We start from the raw sequence: 19,315 nt of genomic DNA, 5'->3' as shown, positions 1-19,315 counted from the left end.
GAGCTAAATTGTTTCCAATAAAAAGTAATTTCTTTTAAGTATTTAATTGTTTTGTATAATAAATATAAAATTTTAATTACTTCATTTTTTATTAATTATAATTTGTTCATTTGGTATCCCAGATGTAGCCCTCTCTCTCATCCCCTCCCAATCCCATCTTTCTTCCCTCTTCTCCTCCCATGCCCCTCCCCCAGACCACTGATAGGGGAGGTTCTCCTTCCTTAACATCTGACCCTAGCCTATCAGGTCTCATCAGGACTGGTTACATTGTCTTCCTCTGTGTCCTGATAAGGCTGTTCCCCACTCAGGGAGAAATGAGCAAAGAGCCAGCCACTGAGTTCATGTCATGTTGGCCCTCTGTTGCTCTTACTAGGGGGCCCACTTGGATACTGAGCTGCCATTGGCTCCATCAGTGCAGGAGTTGTAGGTTATCTCCATGCATGGTCCTTGGTTGGAGTTTCAGTCTCAGAGAAGAACCCTGTGCCCGGATTTTTTGGTTCTGTTGCTCTCCTTGTGGAGCTCCTGTCATTTAAAACAGAATGATAAAGTATTTTTTAAATGAAATACTCATCACTGCAATATGTCCTACATACACTGGGTATAAATCTCTTCCTGCTGAAAACGGAATGTTAAATGTGACCTAAAAATGAGGTAGTTAACCAGATAAATATGTGGGAACGATTTAGCTATCAAAAATCAGCATTTCTAAGAGATGGAGTAAAATTTCGCTCAGCAAGAAATGGTGTAGAAAACATTAAGCCTGGGGAGATAGATAAATAAACTATAGCACATATGACCAGAAATAATGTTAAATATCCTTATTTTTAAGAGAATGCATAGTGATGGATAGTAATCAGTAACAATCAATAAGAATTGATTTGTAAGGTTTAAAAATCAGTAAGAAAAGCAAGAGAGGCAAATTATTACTACATGAGATAAAATTATAACACAAAGTAGAAAACTGGAATGAAAGAAATAAATTATTTGGAAATATTTAGGGGCCTTGATGATTACGTGAAGTTCTGTGGGTCCTCCATGTTTCTTTTTTTCTTTTTTCCTTTTTTTTTCTGGTTCCTTTTAACATTCTGTCTTCTTTTTTTTCTTTATTAATTACACTTTACTCACTTTGTATCCCCCCCATGGTTCCCTCCCTCCTCCCATCCCAATCCCTCTCTTCCTCCACCCTCTGCATGCATGCCCCTCCCCAAGTCCACTGATAGGGGAGGACTTCTTTTCCTTCCTTCTGATCCTAGTCAATTAAGTCTCATCAGGAGTGGCTGCTTTTTCTTCTTCTGTGGCCTGGTAATGCTGCTTCTCCCTCAGGGGGAGGTAATTAAAGAGCAGGCCAATCAGTTCATGTCAGAGACAGTCCCTGTTCCTATTACAATAGAACCCACGTGGATACTGAACTGCTATGGAATACATCTGTGCAGGGGTCTTAGGTTATCTCCATGCATAGTCCTTGGTTGGAATATCAGTCTCAGGAAAGACCCCTTTGCTCAGATTTTTTGGTTCTGTTGCTCTCTTGGTGGAGTTCCTGTCCTCTCCAGATCTTACTGTTTCCCACTTCTTTCCTAAGATTCCCTGCACTCTGCCTGAAGGTTGCCCATAAGTCTCAGTATCTACAATGATAGTCTGCAGGGCAGAGCCTTTCAGAGGTCCTCTGTGTCAGGCTCCTGACTTGTTCCCTCTTTTCTCCTTCTTCTGACGTGTTTCTTGAAGAGCTGAATAGAGTCTTTTCATTACAGACATTAAAACAAAAGAGAAAGAGAGAGAATGTGAGAGAAAGACAGACAGACTGAGACAGAGAGACAAAGAGAGCAAACAGAAAAGGCACCAGTGAAATCATACATTTGTAATAAAAGAAGAAGCTTATTGCCCCATAAATGACTCAAATCTATTTACGGGATTATTAGTGCATAAATATAATAAATATTGTTCTTCAAATTATTTATAGATTAGTGTATAGCATTTCATGTAATAAATATGTGTCAGAGGGCACTCGGGAAACTTAAAAAAAAAGAACAATTTTTTTTAGCTATACTCAAGTGGAAGCTGTTCCAGGCTTTTCATATTTTGAAAAAGTGCCTTCTATGAGTTTGATACTAGGTGACATTGGAAATATTTAGATAATGAAGGGAAGTCAATGCTTTAATTTGCCTTCCTCATATGGAATTTGCAGTGTCCCTTAGTTTTTCATATGGATCACATTCAGATTATGATACACAGTGTGATATGAAAGTGACCGTAATAAAATTTATAAAGTGTTCTTCAGGAGCGCAGTAGATTATCAATGTATACCCATTCCTCGTGACATTTCAGGCAATTTTTCTGTAGAAAAGCAATACTACATCAAATTGACTTTTTAAAATAATTTATTAAGTGAAATGATAGAAGAAATTATATGTACCCCAGAAGCAGGGAGTCATGCATAGTATATACTCACTTATAAGTAGATTATTAACCATATTTATAGGATAAACATACTAAAATTTACAGACCTAATGAAGATAAATGATAAGGAAGATCCTAGAGATGATGCTTAATTCTCAATCAGAAGGGCAAACAGGATAGACACCAAGAGCCATAGAAGAGAGGAAATAAGTTGGGAGCCTACCACAGATGTCCTCTAAAGGTCTCCAACCAGCAGGAGATCAAAGCAGATGCAGAGATTCACAGCCAAACTTTGGGCAGAGCACAGGGGATCTTGTAGAAGAAGGGGGATATAAAAGGAGCCCGAGGGGACAGGAGCCACACAAGGAGACCAGAAAAGCTATAAAAAGCAAGGCCCAGAAGGGACTTCAGAGACTGGTGCATCAGTCAAAGACCTTGCATAGAGGGGACATAGACCTCTGCTCGGATGTAGCCTATAGACAGTTCTGTCTCCATGTGGGTTCCTTAGCAAGAAGTGAAGAGACAGTCTCTGACATGAACTTGGTTGCCTGCTGCTCAATCACTTCTCCCTGGTGAGGAAACCTAGACAGCCTGCAGTGGAAGAGGATCCGGGCAGTCCTGATTGGACATGATAGGCTAGAGTCAGTCAATAGTGTAGGAGGACTTAACCTTTTAGTGTACTAGAAAAGATGGATAAGGAAGGAAGTGGGAGGGAGAGATAGACAGGAGAAGATGAGGGAGGGGGCTACAATGGATACAAAGTGAATAAACTGTAAATAATTAACAATAATAATAAATTGTTTGAGTTTTTTATAATATTCTGAGGCGGTGATGAGCACTAATAAATATATTTTAAACAATTAGTAGATAAAAGGTTAATTAAAACCTTACTTAGAAGGGTTTCATTAAAGTTTTTATGTGTAGAAGATTTAAAATGTTCTTTCTCAGTAAACAGTTTAACACAGATCATATAAAGATGTTTGACTGTTTACTTTTTTACCTTAAGTAATTTGTTACTTTCTAATTTAAATGATGTTTTATAATTTCCCTTAGAGTTGATATTTTAAGAAAAACAAATACAAAATCATATGTAAAAATCAATATAAAATATGGATTACCTCCAAAAAATAGATTTGATTACAACATTTTTGAAATTTTTTAATATGTTTCTAACAATGTTTATATTTGGGATCATTTAAAAAACTCTCCATGATTTTAATGATCATCATTTTACAGACCACATTTAATACGCCTTGTACCAATTATGTCATAATTAATTATTCATGATGAAATTATTGAGGATACATTTTTGTGCATTGTCTGTGCCGAGGATGAATATATAATACATTTAATTCCATATGATATCTGTGGAAATAACTTCAAATTGATTGTAGTGTCATAACTTTTATAATTAAATATGGCAAATACATTCATGAATAAATGTGTGGTGGAAACATTTTTATTTTAAATTCTTTTCACTCAAATCCTACTTGTTTGTTTTTAAAACTTTCTATGGGTGATGGCATGTTTTATCATCTTAATATAAAACTAATTGGGTTTTTTTTGTTTTGAAGTTAAAAATCTCAGTACATTCTTTATCTTTTACTCTCTGTGACTGTACTGGGATAACATAAGCACATTTATTCATGATTTTCATGTATATAATTTAAAATATACTATAATTTACATTCAGTTCCACGATAGTAACCTTTGTCTCTTTTTTCATCTTATTCAACAGATGGCTTCCTTGAATATCGGGAGAGCAGGGGCTTGTGTGGTTGTCATCAAGCAACCTTGACTAATTTGTACACTGTTTAGCGGGATTTCTTTGCTACTGTGCTTGTTTTATATCATAAGGAAATGATGAGAAAGAACTTCTTGATATAAAAACTTCTTAGGAACAGGATTTTTATAGATTTACCTGCTGGTGCCAAAAGCAGTAAAAGATCAAACAGAGTTATAGCAAAAAAGAAAACAGGAGACATAACATCTGGCCAACCGTTAGTTAGTTCAGGAATGGCTATTGGTAATGTTTTGTACTGTAGCATACAATAACTAGAGTTACCAAAGGCTGGTTTATCAAAAGAGACCCATATTTGTGATATAGATAGTTCCTTAATGATAGGACACTCACTTGTTCTTATAATCTGTGAGGACATCCAACAGGCTGCTAAGAGGAAAGTTATGATAATTCATCTCACAAAATCTGATTGATTTGATGTTTTCCTAATCAGATGTGATGATGCCAGGAAACAAAATGGTTTTTTGAAACAAATGTGCTTCTTTCTCATTTCCCTCAGCTATGAAAACAATTAGAGATACAGATGACTGTTTGTCTCTTGCATTCAGAAAACAAACTGCCCTGCTAATCAAGGCTGCATATTGTATCTAAGATGATGTTTGGAGTTTATTGCAACTGTGTCCTCAGTGTGAAACTGGCAAACACAGAGGACTTTTCATTAAGCTTGCCACATCGCTTTGCATCGTCAACACACTGAGCCAGAGTCAGTACAGCTATGGGCATTTACCTCATGCAGAGTTCAACATAAGCATGGATGTTCGTTATTCTGGATGTTAATATACCCACTGCATGCTGAAGTCCTTTAGAATTTTGTTCTTTAAAACAAACTTAGAATTTTAAGACAAAAGTTTCCAGCTCATTAAATTTGGGATGATTATGATAACTGCTAGAAGGATGACTGACTACAGATTCCCATTCACCATTTTTCAAACCTCTTTCACTGATACGCACATTATTTTAAGCTAAATGTTTGTAATTGTTCTAAAGTGAAGATTGGAACCTTTATGTAACACCATCAAGAAATGTTCATGTAAATTACAATGATAGTTAATAAATGATAGAACATTTGCTATTATTGGTGTATCTTGCTTCATTCAATTTTTTAGAGAAGGTAAAAAAGAAAACTGATGAGGTTGTTGATTTGTAGGTTTTTGTGTTTGTCCATGTGTGTCCATGTATGTGTGTTTGTGTGTATGTGTCTGCATAAAATGTATTATGTCTGCATAACATTAATATTTTATAACATTTTGTGATTTCCCTTTTTTTATTGTTGCTTCCTATGATGCACCTTCACCACTTTTGAGTGGTCACCATGCTTTATTGCTTCCTAACAGAAAGTCATCAGATAGCTCAGTGGGTAATGCAAGTAGGAGGCCCTGGGATCAGATCACCTGAAGCCATTCAAAACCAGAGGTGGAAGCTTGCATCTGTAATCTCAGTATTCCTGCATCCAGGTATGAGACCGAGACAGGAAAATCCCCAAGAATTCCAGAACAATATAGTCTGACATTGGGCAGTGATGAAGAGGAAGAGACTTATATTACACAGTGTGTAAGGCAAGGACAGACACTGGAAGTTGTCCGATGACCTCCATATATAAGCTATGACACATGTATGCTTCTTTTCCCATAGGCATCAAGCACACACACATATAAAAAATTCTCACCATTATAATTTTATCTAAAAGTTTATAATGTGACTTTTATAAAGCAATTAATAAGTAATGCTCAAATAAGAAACATAGTTTGTACATGTAGTAAATAACTTTATCTTTTCTATATATTTCCATCAACAAAATACTAATAAAAATAAGAGAATTATCACCTCAGTTCTTTCATATTCTGCAGATATAATTACATGATCAAAACCGGCTCATATAAATATGTAGAAACATTGAATAAAATGAATGCAGTTTTAAAATTTTATTTTATTTTTATTAATTACAGTTTATTCACTTTGTATCCCAGCTGTAGCCTCCTTCTTCCTCCCCTCCCAATTCCACCCTCCCTCCCTCTTCTTCTCCTATACCTTTTCCCCAGTCCAATGATAGGGAAGGTCCTCCTCCCATTACATCTGACCCTAGTTATCAGGTCTCATCAGGACTGGGTTCATTTTCTTCCTCTGTGGACTGGTAAGGCTGCTCCCCCTCAGATGGAGGTGATCAAAGAGCCAGTCCCCAAGTTCATATCAGAGACAGCCCCTCTACCCCTTACTAAGGAGCCCACTTGGACACTGAGCTGCCATGGACTACATCTGAGCAGGGGTTCTAGTTTATCTCAATGCATGGTCCTTGCTTGGAGTATCAGACTCACAAAAGACCCCTGCCCAGATTCTTTGGTTCTGTTGCTTTCCTTGTGGAGCTCCTGTCCCCTCCTAATGTATTTTAAAACATCCAACAATTCTATTGCTTCTCTTTAGGGAGCTCTAATACCACTGAGTGTGAGACTCCATTCTATTACAGGTTACAATTTGTATATTCATGACACATGTTTATGATTGTATGGAGAGTAAGCTGTCCTGTATGAATAAGCATTCCTGACATGAATATGAAAATGCCAAGAACCCTAATGCCTCAGACTCATGGGAATGGCAAGGCTTGTCCAGCTCATGCCCAGAAGAATGGCAAAGCATTTTGCTGTTAAGGAAAGATGTTGACAATGTTTCCAGAAAGTATCAACAACAGCCCCTTACAGGGTAGCTGCAGCCTGAGATTGTGTCACTCCAGAGACTCCACTATAGAGATTAGGTAACACATCTCCTCCTTCATCAGTATCCATCTGTTCAGGCAGCTTCTTGTAATGCCCACCTCCTCATCCAGTGATCTATAATAAGTGCTGAGTTTTCATCGTGTTTTTCCTTCTCCAACATAGTGCATGATCTAACCAGTTCCAACTTTTCTATACACATATCTGTCCATCATTTCTCAGTTGCCTTAGACAGGTCAATCCCCAGAATATGCAGGTCATGCTTATGTTTTCCATAAGCCCGGTATTCTTGTTTTTAAACTATAGTAACTGCTTTTTATTACAATTTTTAGATTGTACATTTTCTTGGACAGTATTCATGTAGATTTAGATAAATGTTATTGGTTATTTTGTGTGTGTGTCCATGTGTCCATGCCCAGTGTGTGTGTGTGTGTGTGTGTGTGTGTGTGTGTGTGTGTTTCAGTGACAGAAATGACTGAGAGATCAACTTAAAGAAAAAAAAAAAACACTGTAGCTAATACTTTCAAAGATTTCATTCCATGGGTCCTTATTCTTTGATCTTGGAGTCCTGGCCAGACAGAACAATTTGATGGAAAAAACAAATATACTTTTCTGTAACCACCTTCTATGGCACAGGCCCTATCTCACACAGATTTTATTTTCTGAAATAAAAAAAATAACAGCATTGAATATTAAACACATAAGCCTCAGCTTTTACCTGCTCTCTGTGGATATCATAAGGAGTTGATTCCTCCACTTATGAACCATTTTACAAATAAGTGTTTTGTAGTGAGATTTTCAACAACTATTTTATTGCCTCCGAACACCTCCCAATATGGATCGTATACAACAGCTATGTGCAACTGATTTGCTAGATGGGGCAACTGATATAAACGTGTAGATTACGTGAAGTATTATGATGAGATAAACTAACCTAAACTAACATTTAACCTTGAACTATCACTATTCTTAATACAACCATTATTATTTTTTGAAGTGGTATTAACTGTAGCTTTTTAATTAAATTATGGGGAATGAAATAAATTTGATTTATTAATTCCATGTAATGATTGGAAACAATGAAACTGACAATAACATTTTTTATTGCTCCTTTCTCTGAAATATGAATTATGTATGCCTCCTCTCCTTGTTAAAGAATCTTTATTTTCTGCTGTCAAATATCTGGTTAACTTCCCATTACTGTACATAACAAATAAGATTAACCTCTTATAAAAGAGCTAAACTAATTTCAAAGCAAAACAAAGTGCTTTCTCAATATTATTGTCATCCTGAGAATATCTGATTACATTTCTTGGTTACTGAAATGCTGCTATTGATAATTCCTTGTACTTGGCTTAAATATTTTTTTACTGATGAATAAAAATCAAGAACATTAATTTTCCATTAAATAGTCCTTAGATGCAGAATATTAAAGCTCATTTCTAATAGTGCTAATCTGTATAGTAATACAGTTATGTGTGTCAGCACTAGCCCCCATTGACAAATTACTCATGCCAGTTTATAAGGATTATTTTCATAAAACAAGACGCCAAAGCAAATTTGCATGGTGTTTACTTGCAGTAAAATTCACTTACACACGTAAATGAGTCCGAAATATTATCAAATGAATGGTATAAAGTTAGCTACTCAGAATCATTCAATATTCTCTATTAACCTAAATTTTTTAAAGAATCAAATGGTAACCTGGTGCAGAAAATACAGTTTTGTTTTCTGTAGCATTTTTAATTGGTAGGTCCTACCATATACAAAGGCAATTGACAACTTTTTAAAAGTCAATTCTCGGTTCACTTTGTAACTTACATAGGATGCCCACACTAGTTTTATGCCAACTGAACAAGCTGGAGTCGTCTGAAAGGAGGAGCTCAATTGAGAAATTTCGCCCATGTTATCAGGCTACAGGCAAGTAAGTAGGGCATTTTCTCAACTAGTGGGTGGTGACAATCCTGGGGTGGTGGTCCTGAGTTCTATAAGAAAGGTATGAAGTTTCTTGCCCTGACATAGTTTAAGGATGAAATGTTATGTGCTCATGAAAGTGAAATAAACTCTTTCATACCCAACTTGCTTTTATTCGTGGCATTTTATCATAGCAATAGAAATCCATAAAATATTTGTATATAGCAAATATTTTCTACAGTCCACAAAATATTTATAGATAGAAGTAGAGTGGCTAAGAGTAAAAGATTAGCCAAAGGGGAAATTATTTTACACACACACACACACACACACACACACACACACACACAGCAGTCAGAGCTAACCACCATATGACTTTTTTTAATAAAATATTCTAAAGTAAGGGTCCTTTAGTCTCATTTTATTGCAGAATTAGACTTAGTGAATAATTTCTATAATTTCAATGCAATTGTAAGCTGTGAGTATAATTATACCTCCTATATTTGGGTGGTAGAATATTTTTTCCAAAGTTGAATCCTGTACAATTGTTATATGCTAAATGTCTGTAGGACTTAAAATGTCAACATCAAAGCCCTAATTGCCATTGTGATTATCTGAGGAGATGCTATATCTATGGAGAAATTTACTGTTGAATGAAATCATAATGAAAGACAAGTGAACCACTAGGATTAGTCAGTGTTCATAAGAGGTCCCTAGTAAGGGGAGCAGGGACAATCACTGGCATGAACTTAGTTGCCTGCTCTTTGATCACCTCCTCCTGGCGAGGTGGCCTTACTACGCCACAAAGAAAGAGGGGATCCAGACTGTCCTTATGAGACCTGATAGGCTAAGGTCAGGTAGTTGAGGAGGAGGACCTCCCCTATCAGTGGACTGCAGGAGAGATATAGGAGGGAAGAGGGAGAAGGGGTGGAACCAGGAGGAGATGTGGGGTGGCTATAGCAGGGATACAAAGTGAATAAATTGTAATAAATAATAATAACAATAATACCAGGGAGCTTGCTCCTATTTTCATTGTCACTGTGTGAGTGTACACAGAACGGTATTGTGAGGGGAAAATGGGCACCTAGAGAAGAGCTCTCATCTGAAACCCTGTACCATACTCTAGTGATGTTAAACCTCTAGTTTTCACACATGGAGAAATACCTTATTGTTCTGTCTGCCAAAAAAAAAAAAAAAAAAAAAGCACATCACTTGGTTGTCCAGTGCTAAATGGTTAGATTTGTAAAATTTACATATATGTGCATATGTACACGTATGTGTGCATGCACACACATGTATTTTGTGTATATATATGTATAGATGTATGCCCCTTTTGTATATTGTATGTCTGTATAAATATATGTATACTTATACAAAAAATGCTTACAAGTAGCATAAAAATTGAGTCAATCAGGAGTAAAGAGATCAAGAAGGGATATATGGGAGGGTATGGAGAGTAGGAGGGGGAGAGAAAATATGGTATTATATAATCTTAAAAACCATAAAATAAAAACCCAAGAGCAAAAAAGAACAAATATATTTTTATGTCAGGAATAGCCCAAAATTTATTAAGTAAAAATAACCAATATTTTTAATTATACCATAGTAAATACACTAGGTTCCTTTCCTCGGCTTTAGGTACTAGGATCCTTTTCATGAATGTAGATTCAATTTGCCTTATCATTCTCACTGAATGACTTTCTTTGCCATTACTTTCATCAGTCTTTTTAATCTTATTTTTGATATATGTCAACATCTACTTTAAGTTTCTGCTCTCTGAACTTTTACTGATAAATTACATAGCCAATGTAGAATTTGTCTGTCATAAAACTATCTTTCAAGAATAGCTTGAATTTAAACTTCTTATTCCATTTATTTGCTTAACTTTGAACTCAGTATGTCACACCTACCATGTTTTTCTTGTGTAGAATCTATTAAAAAATCATAGTAATATCTATAATATATACTTCTTTGGAAGTCCTTATGTATCATAAGGCCATATATAATTAATATTTTAACACTGTGTAGTAATAATTCTATAGTGAGTGAAAAACACTGTGAGAAACTTCAAGGCCTTAGAAGTTAATATGTTAGTTAAGCCTCTGACTAATTTATGCCAGATATTTGACAATATACATGCATTTATATATATACGTAATCTGAAGAATTCTTAGGCTATATAACAAAACAAAATAGCAACGTGATTCTCCATAGTAAACTAATACAAATATAAATTATCTAAAATGCTGCTTTGCAGGAGCTTCTCTGCAAAGAAGAATGACTCTCCTTCAATCACCACTAAGCACTCTTCATATAAAAGTGAGATGATGTAAACTTTCACCCTTCAACCTTTGCATATCAGAGGGTGTTATTAGTGTGCTCGTCTTGTTCAGCTAACCATACTGTTGGAAGTTCATGAGAACATTTCCCTGTCATGTCTAGGAGACACTAAAAGTAGGTGTCCTGGGCCTCTCTCTCTCTCTCTCTCTCTCTCTCTCTCTCTCTCTCTCTCTCTCTGTGTGTGTGTGTGTGTGTGTGTGTGTACACAAACATACATAGTTTAAATGAAGGCACACCACCTAGGGTAATGCTTCCCTAAATAACCATAGACTATCTGTCAGAAAACGCAGTCCCAATCTTTAGAAGACTCCTCTGCAGTTGTTGTTCAGGGGAATTTAAAAGGCCCCTATAACAATATAGGCTTTGACATGGCTATGCATTTACTTCCTGCATTTACTTCCAGAATATGAAGGCAAAGTCCTATTGCTTAAGGTACATATATTTCAAATATTTGCCTTGGAGTAACATAACTGCAGTTGACCTGTAAGCTTCTGCTCTGAGGAGTGGCTCTCACAGTCTCAGAAGGCGTGACCAACATGACAAAAGAGAGGAGACATCAACAGTCCTGCCCAGCTTAAAACCTATGATCTAGAATAATGAACAGACTGACAGCATGCATGCGATGGGGAGGTGGTGGCACCTCTTATTTTGACGGTAACTACAAGCTGTCTAATTGGGTGTAAGGTCTGTTCAACAGGAAGAAACTCATACACGGTCCTCTAAACTCTAGCCTATACTTGTCTGAATAGGTCATAGACATAAAACAAGAACCTACTACTGCGAGGTATGAAGATGACATAATTTCTGTTTCTAAATACTTCTCCTCATAAGCACAGATGAGCATAAAATACCCCATAAAAGAAGGGTTTGGGAGGGAATGAGGGAGGGGCTACAGTTGGGATACAAAGTAAATAAACTGTAACTAATATAAAAAATAAAAATTTAATTAAAAAAGAACCTTCCTTTTGCAACAAGTGTTCAAACTTCAGAGAAGTCATGGTAGGTTGCCAGAGACAAAATGAAATATCTGTCTTTCAATGTTTGTAACACACTGAGCTTACTTGTATTTTGTAGTGTTGAAGTCAATCCAACTAACCAAAACAAAGATGAATTAAAATTTTAAATTGGAATTTTACTGAGATGAAATACAGAAATTTCAGCATTAAAATGGTCTTTGTTGTCATCCCTAATAATAAGATATAACTGAAACTGGAACATTATTAAAGAAGCTATCATAAAGTGCTGCTGTAGGCAGGCTGTGAGGAGTATTCAGTAAAGACTGCCAATAGCCTATCCTGACACAGAGGCTGCCACAGGAAAAGGATTACTACCAGACATCAGCCCAGAATCTGTTCAAAGCTCAAACTTATACCACATCTGCTATAAATCACTGTGGTAAAGGAGTCATGTTTCAAACTACCTAACTTAATACTCCCTGATTTAAAACATCCCATTGACCAACCCTACTGAATATGCTCACCATTTATCCTAAACATTTATTATTATTATTCCTTTGAAAATATCATAGTCTTCCTATTTCCATTTCTAGCCCAGAAGCTATTTGTAAATTGATAGCTGATCAGAAAGGACACATCAGCTGTCTTTACTGAAGAGTCATTGTATAGTCTTTTCTGTACAGTCATATACTATACATATGTAGTCATATATCAACCATACCTCAATTCAGGCCTTATGTTCAGGAGTAGTCACTCAACCCAAACAGACTGTGGTGTGTGTGTGGGGGGGGGGGGGGGAGCGCACACACGTGAGTGCATATGCCCAAATTTTAGTTGAGGTTGTTTTGTACTGGAATTTTTTTTAAACAACAACAAAAAATAAGAATGAAAATTTGAGTAGATGAGGAGGTGAAGAGAATCTGGATGGAATTAAGGGATGGGGAAGAACAGGGTCAGACTAACTTGTGGACGTTCTCATAAGCAACAAATTATTTAAAAGTAAATCAAGTTTGAAACATATGGAAGCTTATATCTAAAAGCTACTACAAAATAAATGTGCATTTTCGTGGGGAAAACACATTTTTACTGTTATATTAAGGTATAGGTTGAAATTAGATATTATAAGTTAATTTGAAGATATATACCACTTATCCTGCATGTGTGTTTGTTGTTCTGTTGAATAATGATATAGTCAAGTAGATTTTCAAGTTATGGAATTTATTTCTACTGTGTAAGATACTGATTAATAAAACAAAATATTCTTTACCCTTGTTTTTAAAATAATTAACACAGAGATACAGTGTCACAGAGACACAGTGATTTATTTTACAAGCTTAATGCATTGAAGTTGAACAGTTATCAACCCTCTAAATTTTTAGCTACCTCTCAGCTACACAGTAAAAGTTACTTGCCAATAAGTCATCCTTTCTGGGCTAGATATGCTCCATCAAGTCATGTTCTATTTCTCCATCTTTTTTTCCTTCTCTGACCCCATGGTCCTCCCTCCATCCCCAAGCCCAGGAAGCTCAGTTCCACTTACCTTTCTTACATCAAGTCCCAGGCTTCATCATTTTTATTAACCACTCAACTTTAAGTAGAACAAGGTTTACACAACAAAGACAGGTGTATGGGAGAATTGTGCTCATTTGGGAGGCAACCAGATCTTGGTGGTCAGTAATTATCATTTGAATATATAGCACCAGACAAACCCCTATCATCACTCTTCCAATATTTTCCTATTATCTATTAAAAATGAAAGTCTATAAGGCTGAAGAGTAGCTCAGCAGAAAATAGGACTGACTGCTGTCCAGAGGACCCGTGTTTAGTTCCAGCACCCACATGACATCTCACAGTTATCTGTAATTCCAGGTCCAGAGGATCCAACACCCTTAAACAGAATATATTCTATGAAAAAAATCATTACAAAATATAATGAGAAAAAAAATCAAAGTCCTTTTGAATTATGTCACTAAAAATGTCTATGGAAAACATTAACACTGATATTTAAGCAAGTAGTTATAATCCATGCATACAGAAACTGTAAGTCACCAATATGCAAAGTATATTCAGTTAATTAGAGTTATGTGTTAATAGCTTCCACCACATCCATGAATAAATGTTGTGATGATTAGTTTTAATTGTCAACTTGACACTATTTAGGATCACCTTAGAAGGGAGTCTCAATAAATAATTGTCTAGATTAGATTGGCCAGTGAGCATATCTGTGAGTATCATCTCCATTAGGATATGGGGGGTGGAGATCCCTGCCCACTGTATATGAACCTTCTCTGGATTGTTTAAGTGTGGAAGAAGAAAGCTGAGAAACAGCATGTATGCTCAAGTACATTGCTGTGCTGTCAGACTTGGGTATGACCATGCGTAAATGATCAAAGAGCAGGCAACAGAGTTCATGTCAGTGACTGCCCCTGCTTCCCTTACTAGGGAACCAACTTTTTTTCTTTAAAAAACTTTCTAGTATTAGTGCATTTGTTCTCCAAAGCCAGATAAAATATAAAATATATTCAGATGCCTCTCTGGGAAATGAACCCAATTCCATTAACCATTAACATGGCTTAAAATCGTATTTGACACAAAATAATGCTAAAAACATAAATAGTTCATTTATTGGTCATACCTAACAGAGTATTATGTCTAATTAGATATTAATTTGCTACTTTCATAATATCTATTAAATATTGCTTTAATTTTAATATCTCTATTCTACATATAGAGAAAATTCAACCGTTTTGCTTTGAGAATTGTAATTTAATTGTATTTATTCTTCTTTCTTAGTTAAATGTTATTTACCTTCAAGAATTCTATTTCCCCCATATCTGATTGAAAAAGACATCCAATTTCCCCTAATAACATAGCCCTGGTTTATCTTTAAATGACAGTAGGTAATAAAAGGTTGTTTCCCTGAATTGTTTTGAACATTGTTCATGGTCAGCACTAAAACGAGAGGCTAAAGTACTCATTAACTTGTTTATTTGATAGACTTTATGAAGTAACCTTCAGTAACAAATAGAGAAAACACAAAATTGAACAATAAATAAAACAACAAAATTCAAATGAACTTCACATTGCATGGGGATCATGAAGAAGTAACAATCTTCTCTGTGTAAAACATTATATTGTCTTTGTTCTGCTTTCAAAAACCATTGGGAAGAAATGATTTTTTTTAAATGAGAAGATAGTGATCATTATCTTCAAGTTTTATTTTCCTCTTACTAAAGTATGATGCAATCTTTCAATAGCATGAACACTGAGCTTTTAAAGATCTTCCTTGTATAGCATTTCACTGCCAGGACACGTGCTAAAGTTACAGAAAACAATGATTTTAATTTCCTCTTTCCTGCTTTTCCTGTCCTTCTTTCCTCCTTCCCTTCTGTTACCAGAAAGCTGGGAAGCTGGAGAATAGGTACTTTAGTAGTTGGGACTGTCTTTGAATACAACTATCATTAACTCTGATGGTCGCCAACAAAATTCCCGCAAATGGTGTCTCATACATTCTTAATGTTTTTCTTATAGTAGAGAAGGTATGAGATACCAGTTGCTGGAATTTTGTTGACGACTAAGATGTGTGGCTACGTGGTAGCTCAGTAACCAATTGGTTTCCCATAGTAAGGGGAACAGGGACTATTTCTGACAGGGCTCTTTGACCTCCCCACCCCCAAGGGAGGAGCAGTCCTGTTAGGCCACAGAGGAGCACTTTGCAGCCAGTCCTGAAAATACCTGATAAACAGGTTCAGATGAAAGGGGAGGAGGTCCTCCCCAAGCAGTGGACTGGGAAAGGGGCAGGGAGGAGATGAGGGAGGGAGGATGGGATAGGGGAGGGAATGAGGGAGCTGGCTATAGCTGGGATACAGAGTTAATAAAATGTAACTAATAATAATAATAAAAATAAAAAAGTTAAAAAAAAAGATGTGTGGCTCTTTTTACACCTGGATTTTAGAAAGTATTTACAATAACCAATGAGGGTTTCCTGACTGCATTCAACAACCAGTAGACATTAAAGATACATTTTAAATTATTTTTTATATCTGTGTCACAGTGCTAAGATTTCCAGATTAAACTCTGTACTTCATCATCTATTTATGTACACATGAAAATAATAACCACAATAATAATGGAGGATACATGCAGCAGAGTGAGATGGAAGAAGAGAAAGGGAATATATGTCAAATAAGGAGTATCAAGTTATCTATTATTGTCATCATTTTTGAAAATTTCAAAGACTGAAAATACACCAAGTGTAATACCAAGTCCATGTATCAATAATATTTTGTATTTCTTCATTTGTCAGTGACCTCTAGCAATTTATGGTACACATAGAGTAGCAACATCTTAAATAGCACTATTGTCACATCTATACACTATTTGATTTGGGATAAGGTCTTGGAAGTACCAAAATAAAATTATCACTAATAAGAAAGACATTTTTGTTTCACAGCAAGCTAATGGTTTTTGGCTTCCAAAAATCTTATGAATTAAAAAACTCATTTTATTATAAAATACATGACATGAACTCATATTGTCAATATACAACAAAGATGCAAAAGCAGCCACAGAAGATAAATTTATATAATCTATTTGTTATTTAAATATTTTAAATATATTATCATTTCCTCTTACTTTGTGTATGGAAAAGTAATGTTGAGTAAACATTTTGAGCAAGCTAACAAAGATAACAAGTGATTAAATCAGGTCTCACTACAAGAATCAGTTCTTGATTTTTCTATATAAAAGAGCTTATTCATAAAGAAGCTTTTATTAATTGAATATATTTTTTATTTCTAGTTCATGTGTTAAAATTCCAGCCTTTATATAATGTTACTTGCTAATGGTCCTCTAGGATGGTGATTGGGTCATAGATGCTTTCAAAAACAGATCCATGCTCTTTGGAAAGAAAGATAAAGAAATGTCTTACTATATTGTCATATGAAGCCACACACAGAAGGTAATCATCCTTTAATGTAGAAGTACTCTTTTTAATAGTGGAATTTGTTGAAGCCTTGATTTTGGAAGTTCCTACTTCCATATCTGTGAGAAATGGTATTTGTTGTTGAATCCACCAAATTTGTGTTTTGTTTATAGATGGAACAGACCAAAACAATATATCACATAATGTTTTAAACCTTCAACATATGAACAAAAATGACCAATTATTAAGGAAAGTTCATTTATCTTAAAAAAAAAACTCCTTTGAAATGTTTATTTAGATTGTTCAAGAAAATCCCTTGCCTCCAGAGTACTCATATTTCACTAGCTTTTGTTAGTGAGAAGTCAAGATAACTGAAAGCAAAGAAAATAGGTAATAATGATTCAATGTAAATCTTTTAATTAAAGTGTTTGCAAAGCAGTTTCAGACTATTGTCCTTTCTAAAACTAAAAAGGCTCGGCTGAAAAAAAAATACACACTTAATTCTTTTCAGTGGATTGGATTTTTCTGAGTGCTTGATGTTTTCTCTGTGGGATCAATGAATCCCCCGTTTTATTTGTGGAAACAGTTGTATTAGAAATTGTCTCTCCTTTGCAGTCCATTATAAGCTCAGCCAAAGTAACCCATCAATGTCAATTTGTGTGTAACTTTCCAGGGAGGCCCTCAGGAATCAGAGCAAGAAGCAGTGTGAGAACTAGGAGTCAAACATGCTCTTTAAACGGTAAATATGGAAGTGCCTGCTGTAGCTGTTCAAAGGGTGACTAAGGAGCAGCAGACACCGCTAGCAAATCAGATGTTAAATGAGAGCGCTGTTTAGTTTTTTTGTCAGCTTGACAGGAACTATAGTTACCTGGAAAAGGTAACATTATCTGAGGAACTGACTTCATCGTATTGACCTGTAGACACATCTTGGTCAGGGGGCATTTCTGCAATAAATGATGTGGGAACACTGTGAGCACTGCTACCCTGCCCTGGGAAGTACAAAACAGGCAGCTTGGGAGACCAGAGGATGCAATCTTTCAGCTTTGCTTCCCACATGAGTCCTTGCGATGGCTTTTCTCAGTGATTGACTGATATGAATGTGTAAGCCAAATAAATCCTATGTTTCCTAAGTTGCTTACGGTCAGAGCATTTTATTTTAAATCAGAACCCAAGCTAGAAAGAGGAGCATTAATGACTCCCTTTGCAGAGAAGGAATTAGCAAGTTTTGGAAAAGAGAAATTCAAGCAATTCTAGATAAGAAATTTTTAATCAGAAAGAAGCAGTTAGGATTAATTTATGCAATGAAGGAAGTATAATATGGAAGTGGTCAATAATATGAAACTTATCTGATTCCCCTAGAATACTGGGCTGTTGAAGTAAGAATGTAATACAATATGACACATTTATGTTAAGCCTGAAATTGGACAACAGAAATAATAGTATATACAAAGTACAATAATTTAAATACTTTAGTCTACTAGCAGACTTTATTATGTTTTAATAATATACTTTTGGCTGCTCTAAGGGAAGCTATTGAAACACATGTATTTATTTTTTGTATGTGTTATATTGAAATTTCCCTACTGTAATGGAAAGCCTGAGATAAGAACACATCCCATATTTTTGCTCTATGTTATTACACATGTCGGACTCATAATCAGTGAGTTACTTTTACTATCACAGAGCTTTTCATAACTGAACCAGGCTCTTCAACTAGACCAAAAGTGGCTATGGATGAGCCAATATAAAAGTCATTTTTATTTCTTCTGATGATGGAATGAGGTGAGAGCCATACCCAAGTTTTAGGAATACATGGCAAGCCTTTTCATGTATCTAAGCCTATGCCTGGAAGCTTCTAACCTCCATACAATCTAATCTTCTGCAAGCCCAGGTCTTTAAGGCTTCAGCTTCCAGCCTCTGTGTGCTAACCTAGGCCTAGAATTTCTTCGGTCTCAAAGACTGACTGCCCAGTAAGCTTATCCTTTCTAGTTCTCTCTGAGCTCTAGCTGGCTGGTTCAACTCAGCTGTTCAGGCTCAAAACTCCTTTCCAAGCGGACTGATTCAAACTGGCTTCTCTTCTCTCTGCTTGTCACTGAATTGCTCTGCTTGGAAAAACTGCCTCTGAATTCCATGAACTAAAGTAATAAACTTAATTGCACTGAACTACACCATACTGTATTATATTCCCAAACTCTACTTTACTGCCTTCACATTCTTCCCAGCTCTCTCTGCACTGCTCTTAAGTAGTTTCTCTTTCCTAGTTGTTCTCCTGAGAATTGAT

General features: G+C 35.7%; 1 protein-coding gene across 2 annotated transcripts in view; it reads left to right on the top strand.

Annotated features, from left to right (window-relative positions):
- Positions 1-5,270, top strand: part of Klhl1 (kelch like family member 1) — a 416,934-nt gene extending 411,664 nt beyond the window's left edge. Inside the window, exon 11 of one of the 2 annotated variants that reach the window (XM_060391518.1) lies at positions 4,133-5,270. In XM_060391518.1, the coding sequence (XP_060247501.1) occupies positions 4,133-4,192 (60 nt within the window). In that variant the 3' untranslated portion in view covers positions 4,193-5,270. The remainder of the gene's footprint in view (positions 1-4,132) is intronic. The other variant, XM_060391519.1, reaches the window with a different exon arrangement.
- The last annotated feature ends 14,045 nt before the right edge of the window (positions 5,271-19,315 follow it).

Source organism: Meriones unguiculatus, chromosome 9, assembly GCF_030254825.1.
Source record: "Meriones unguiculatus strain TT.TT164.6M chromosome 9, Bangor_MerUng_6.1, whole genome shotgun sequence".
Classification (NCBI taxonomy): Eukaryota; Metazoa; Chordata; class Mammalia; order Rodentia; family Muridae; genus Meriones; species Meriones unguiculatus.
This window is presented reverse-complemented; position numbering and strand designations above follow the sequence as displayed.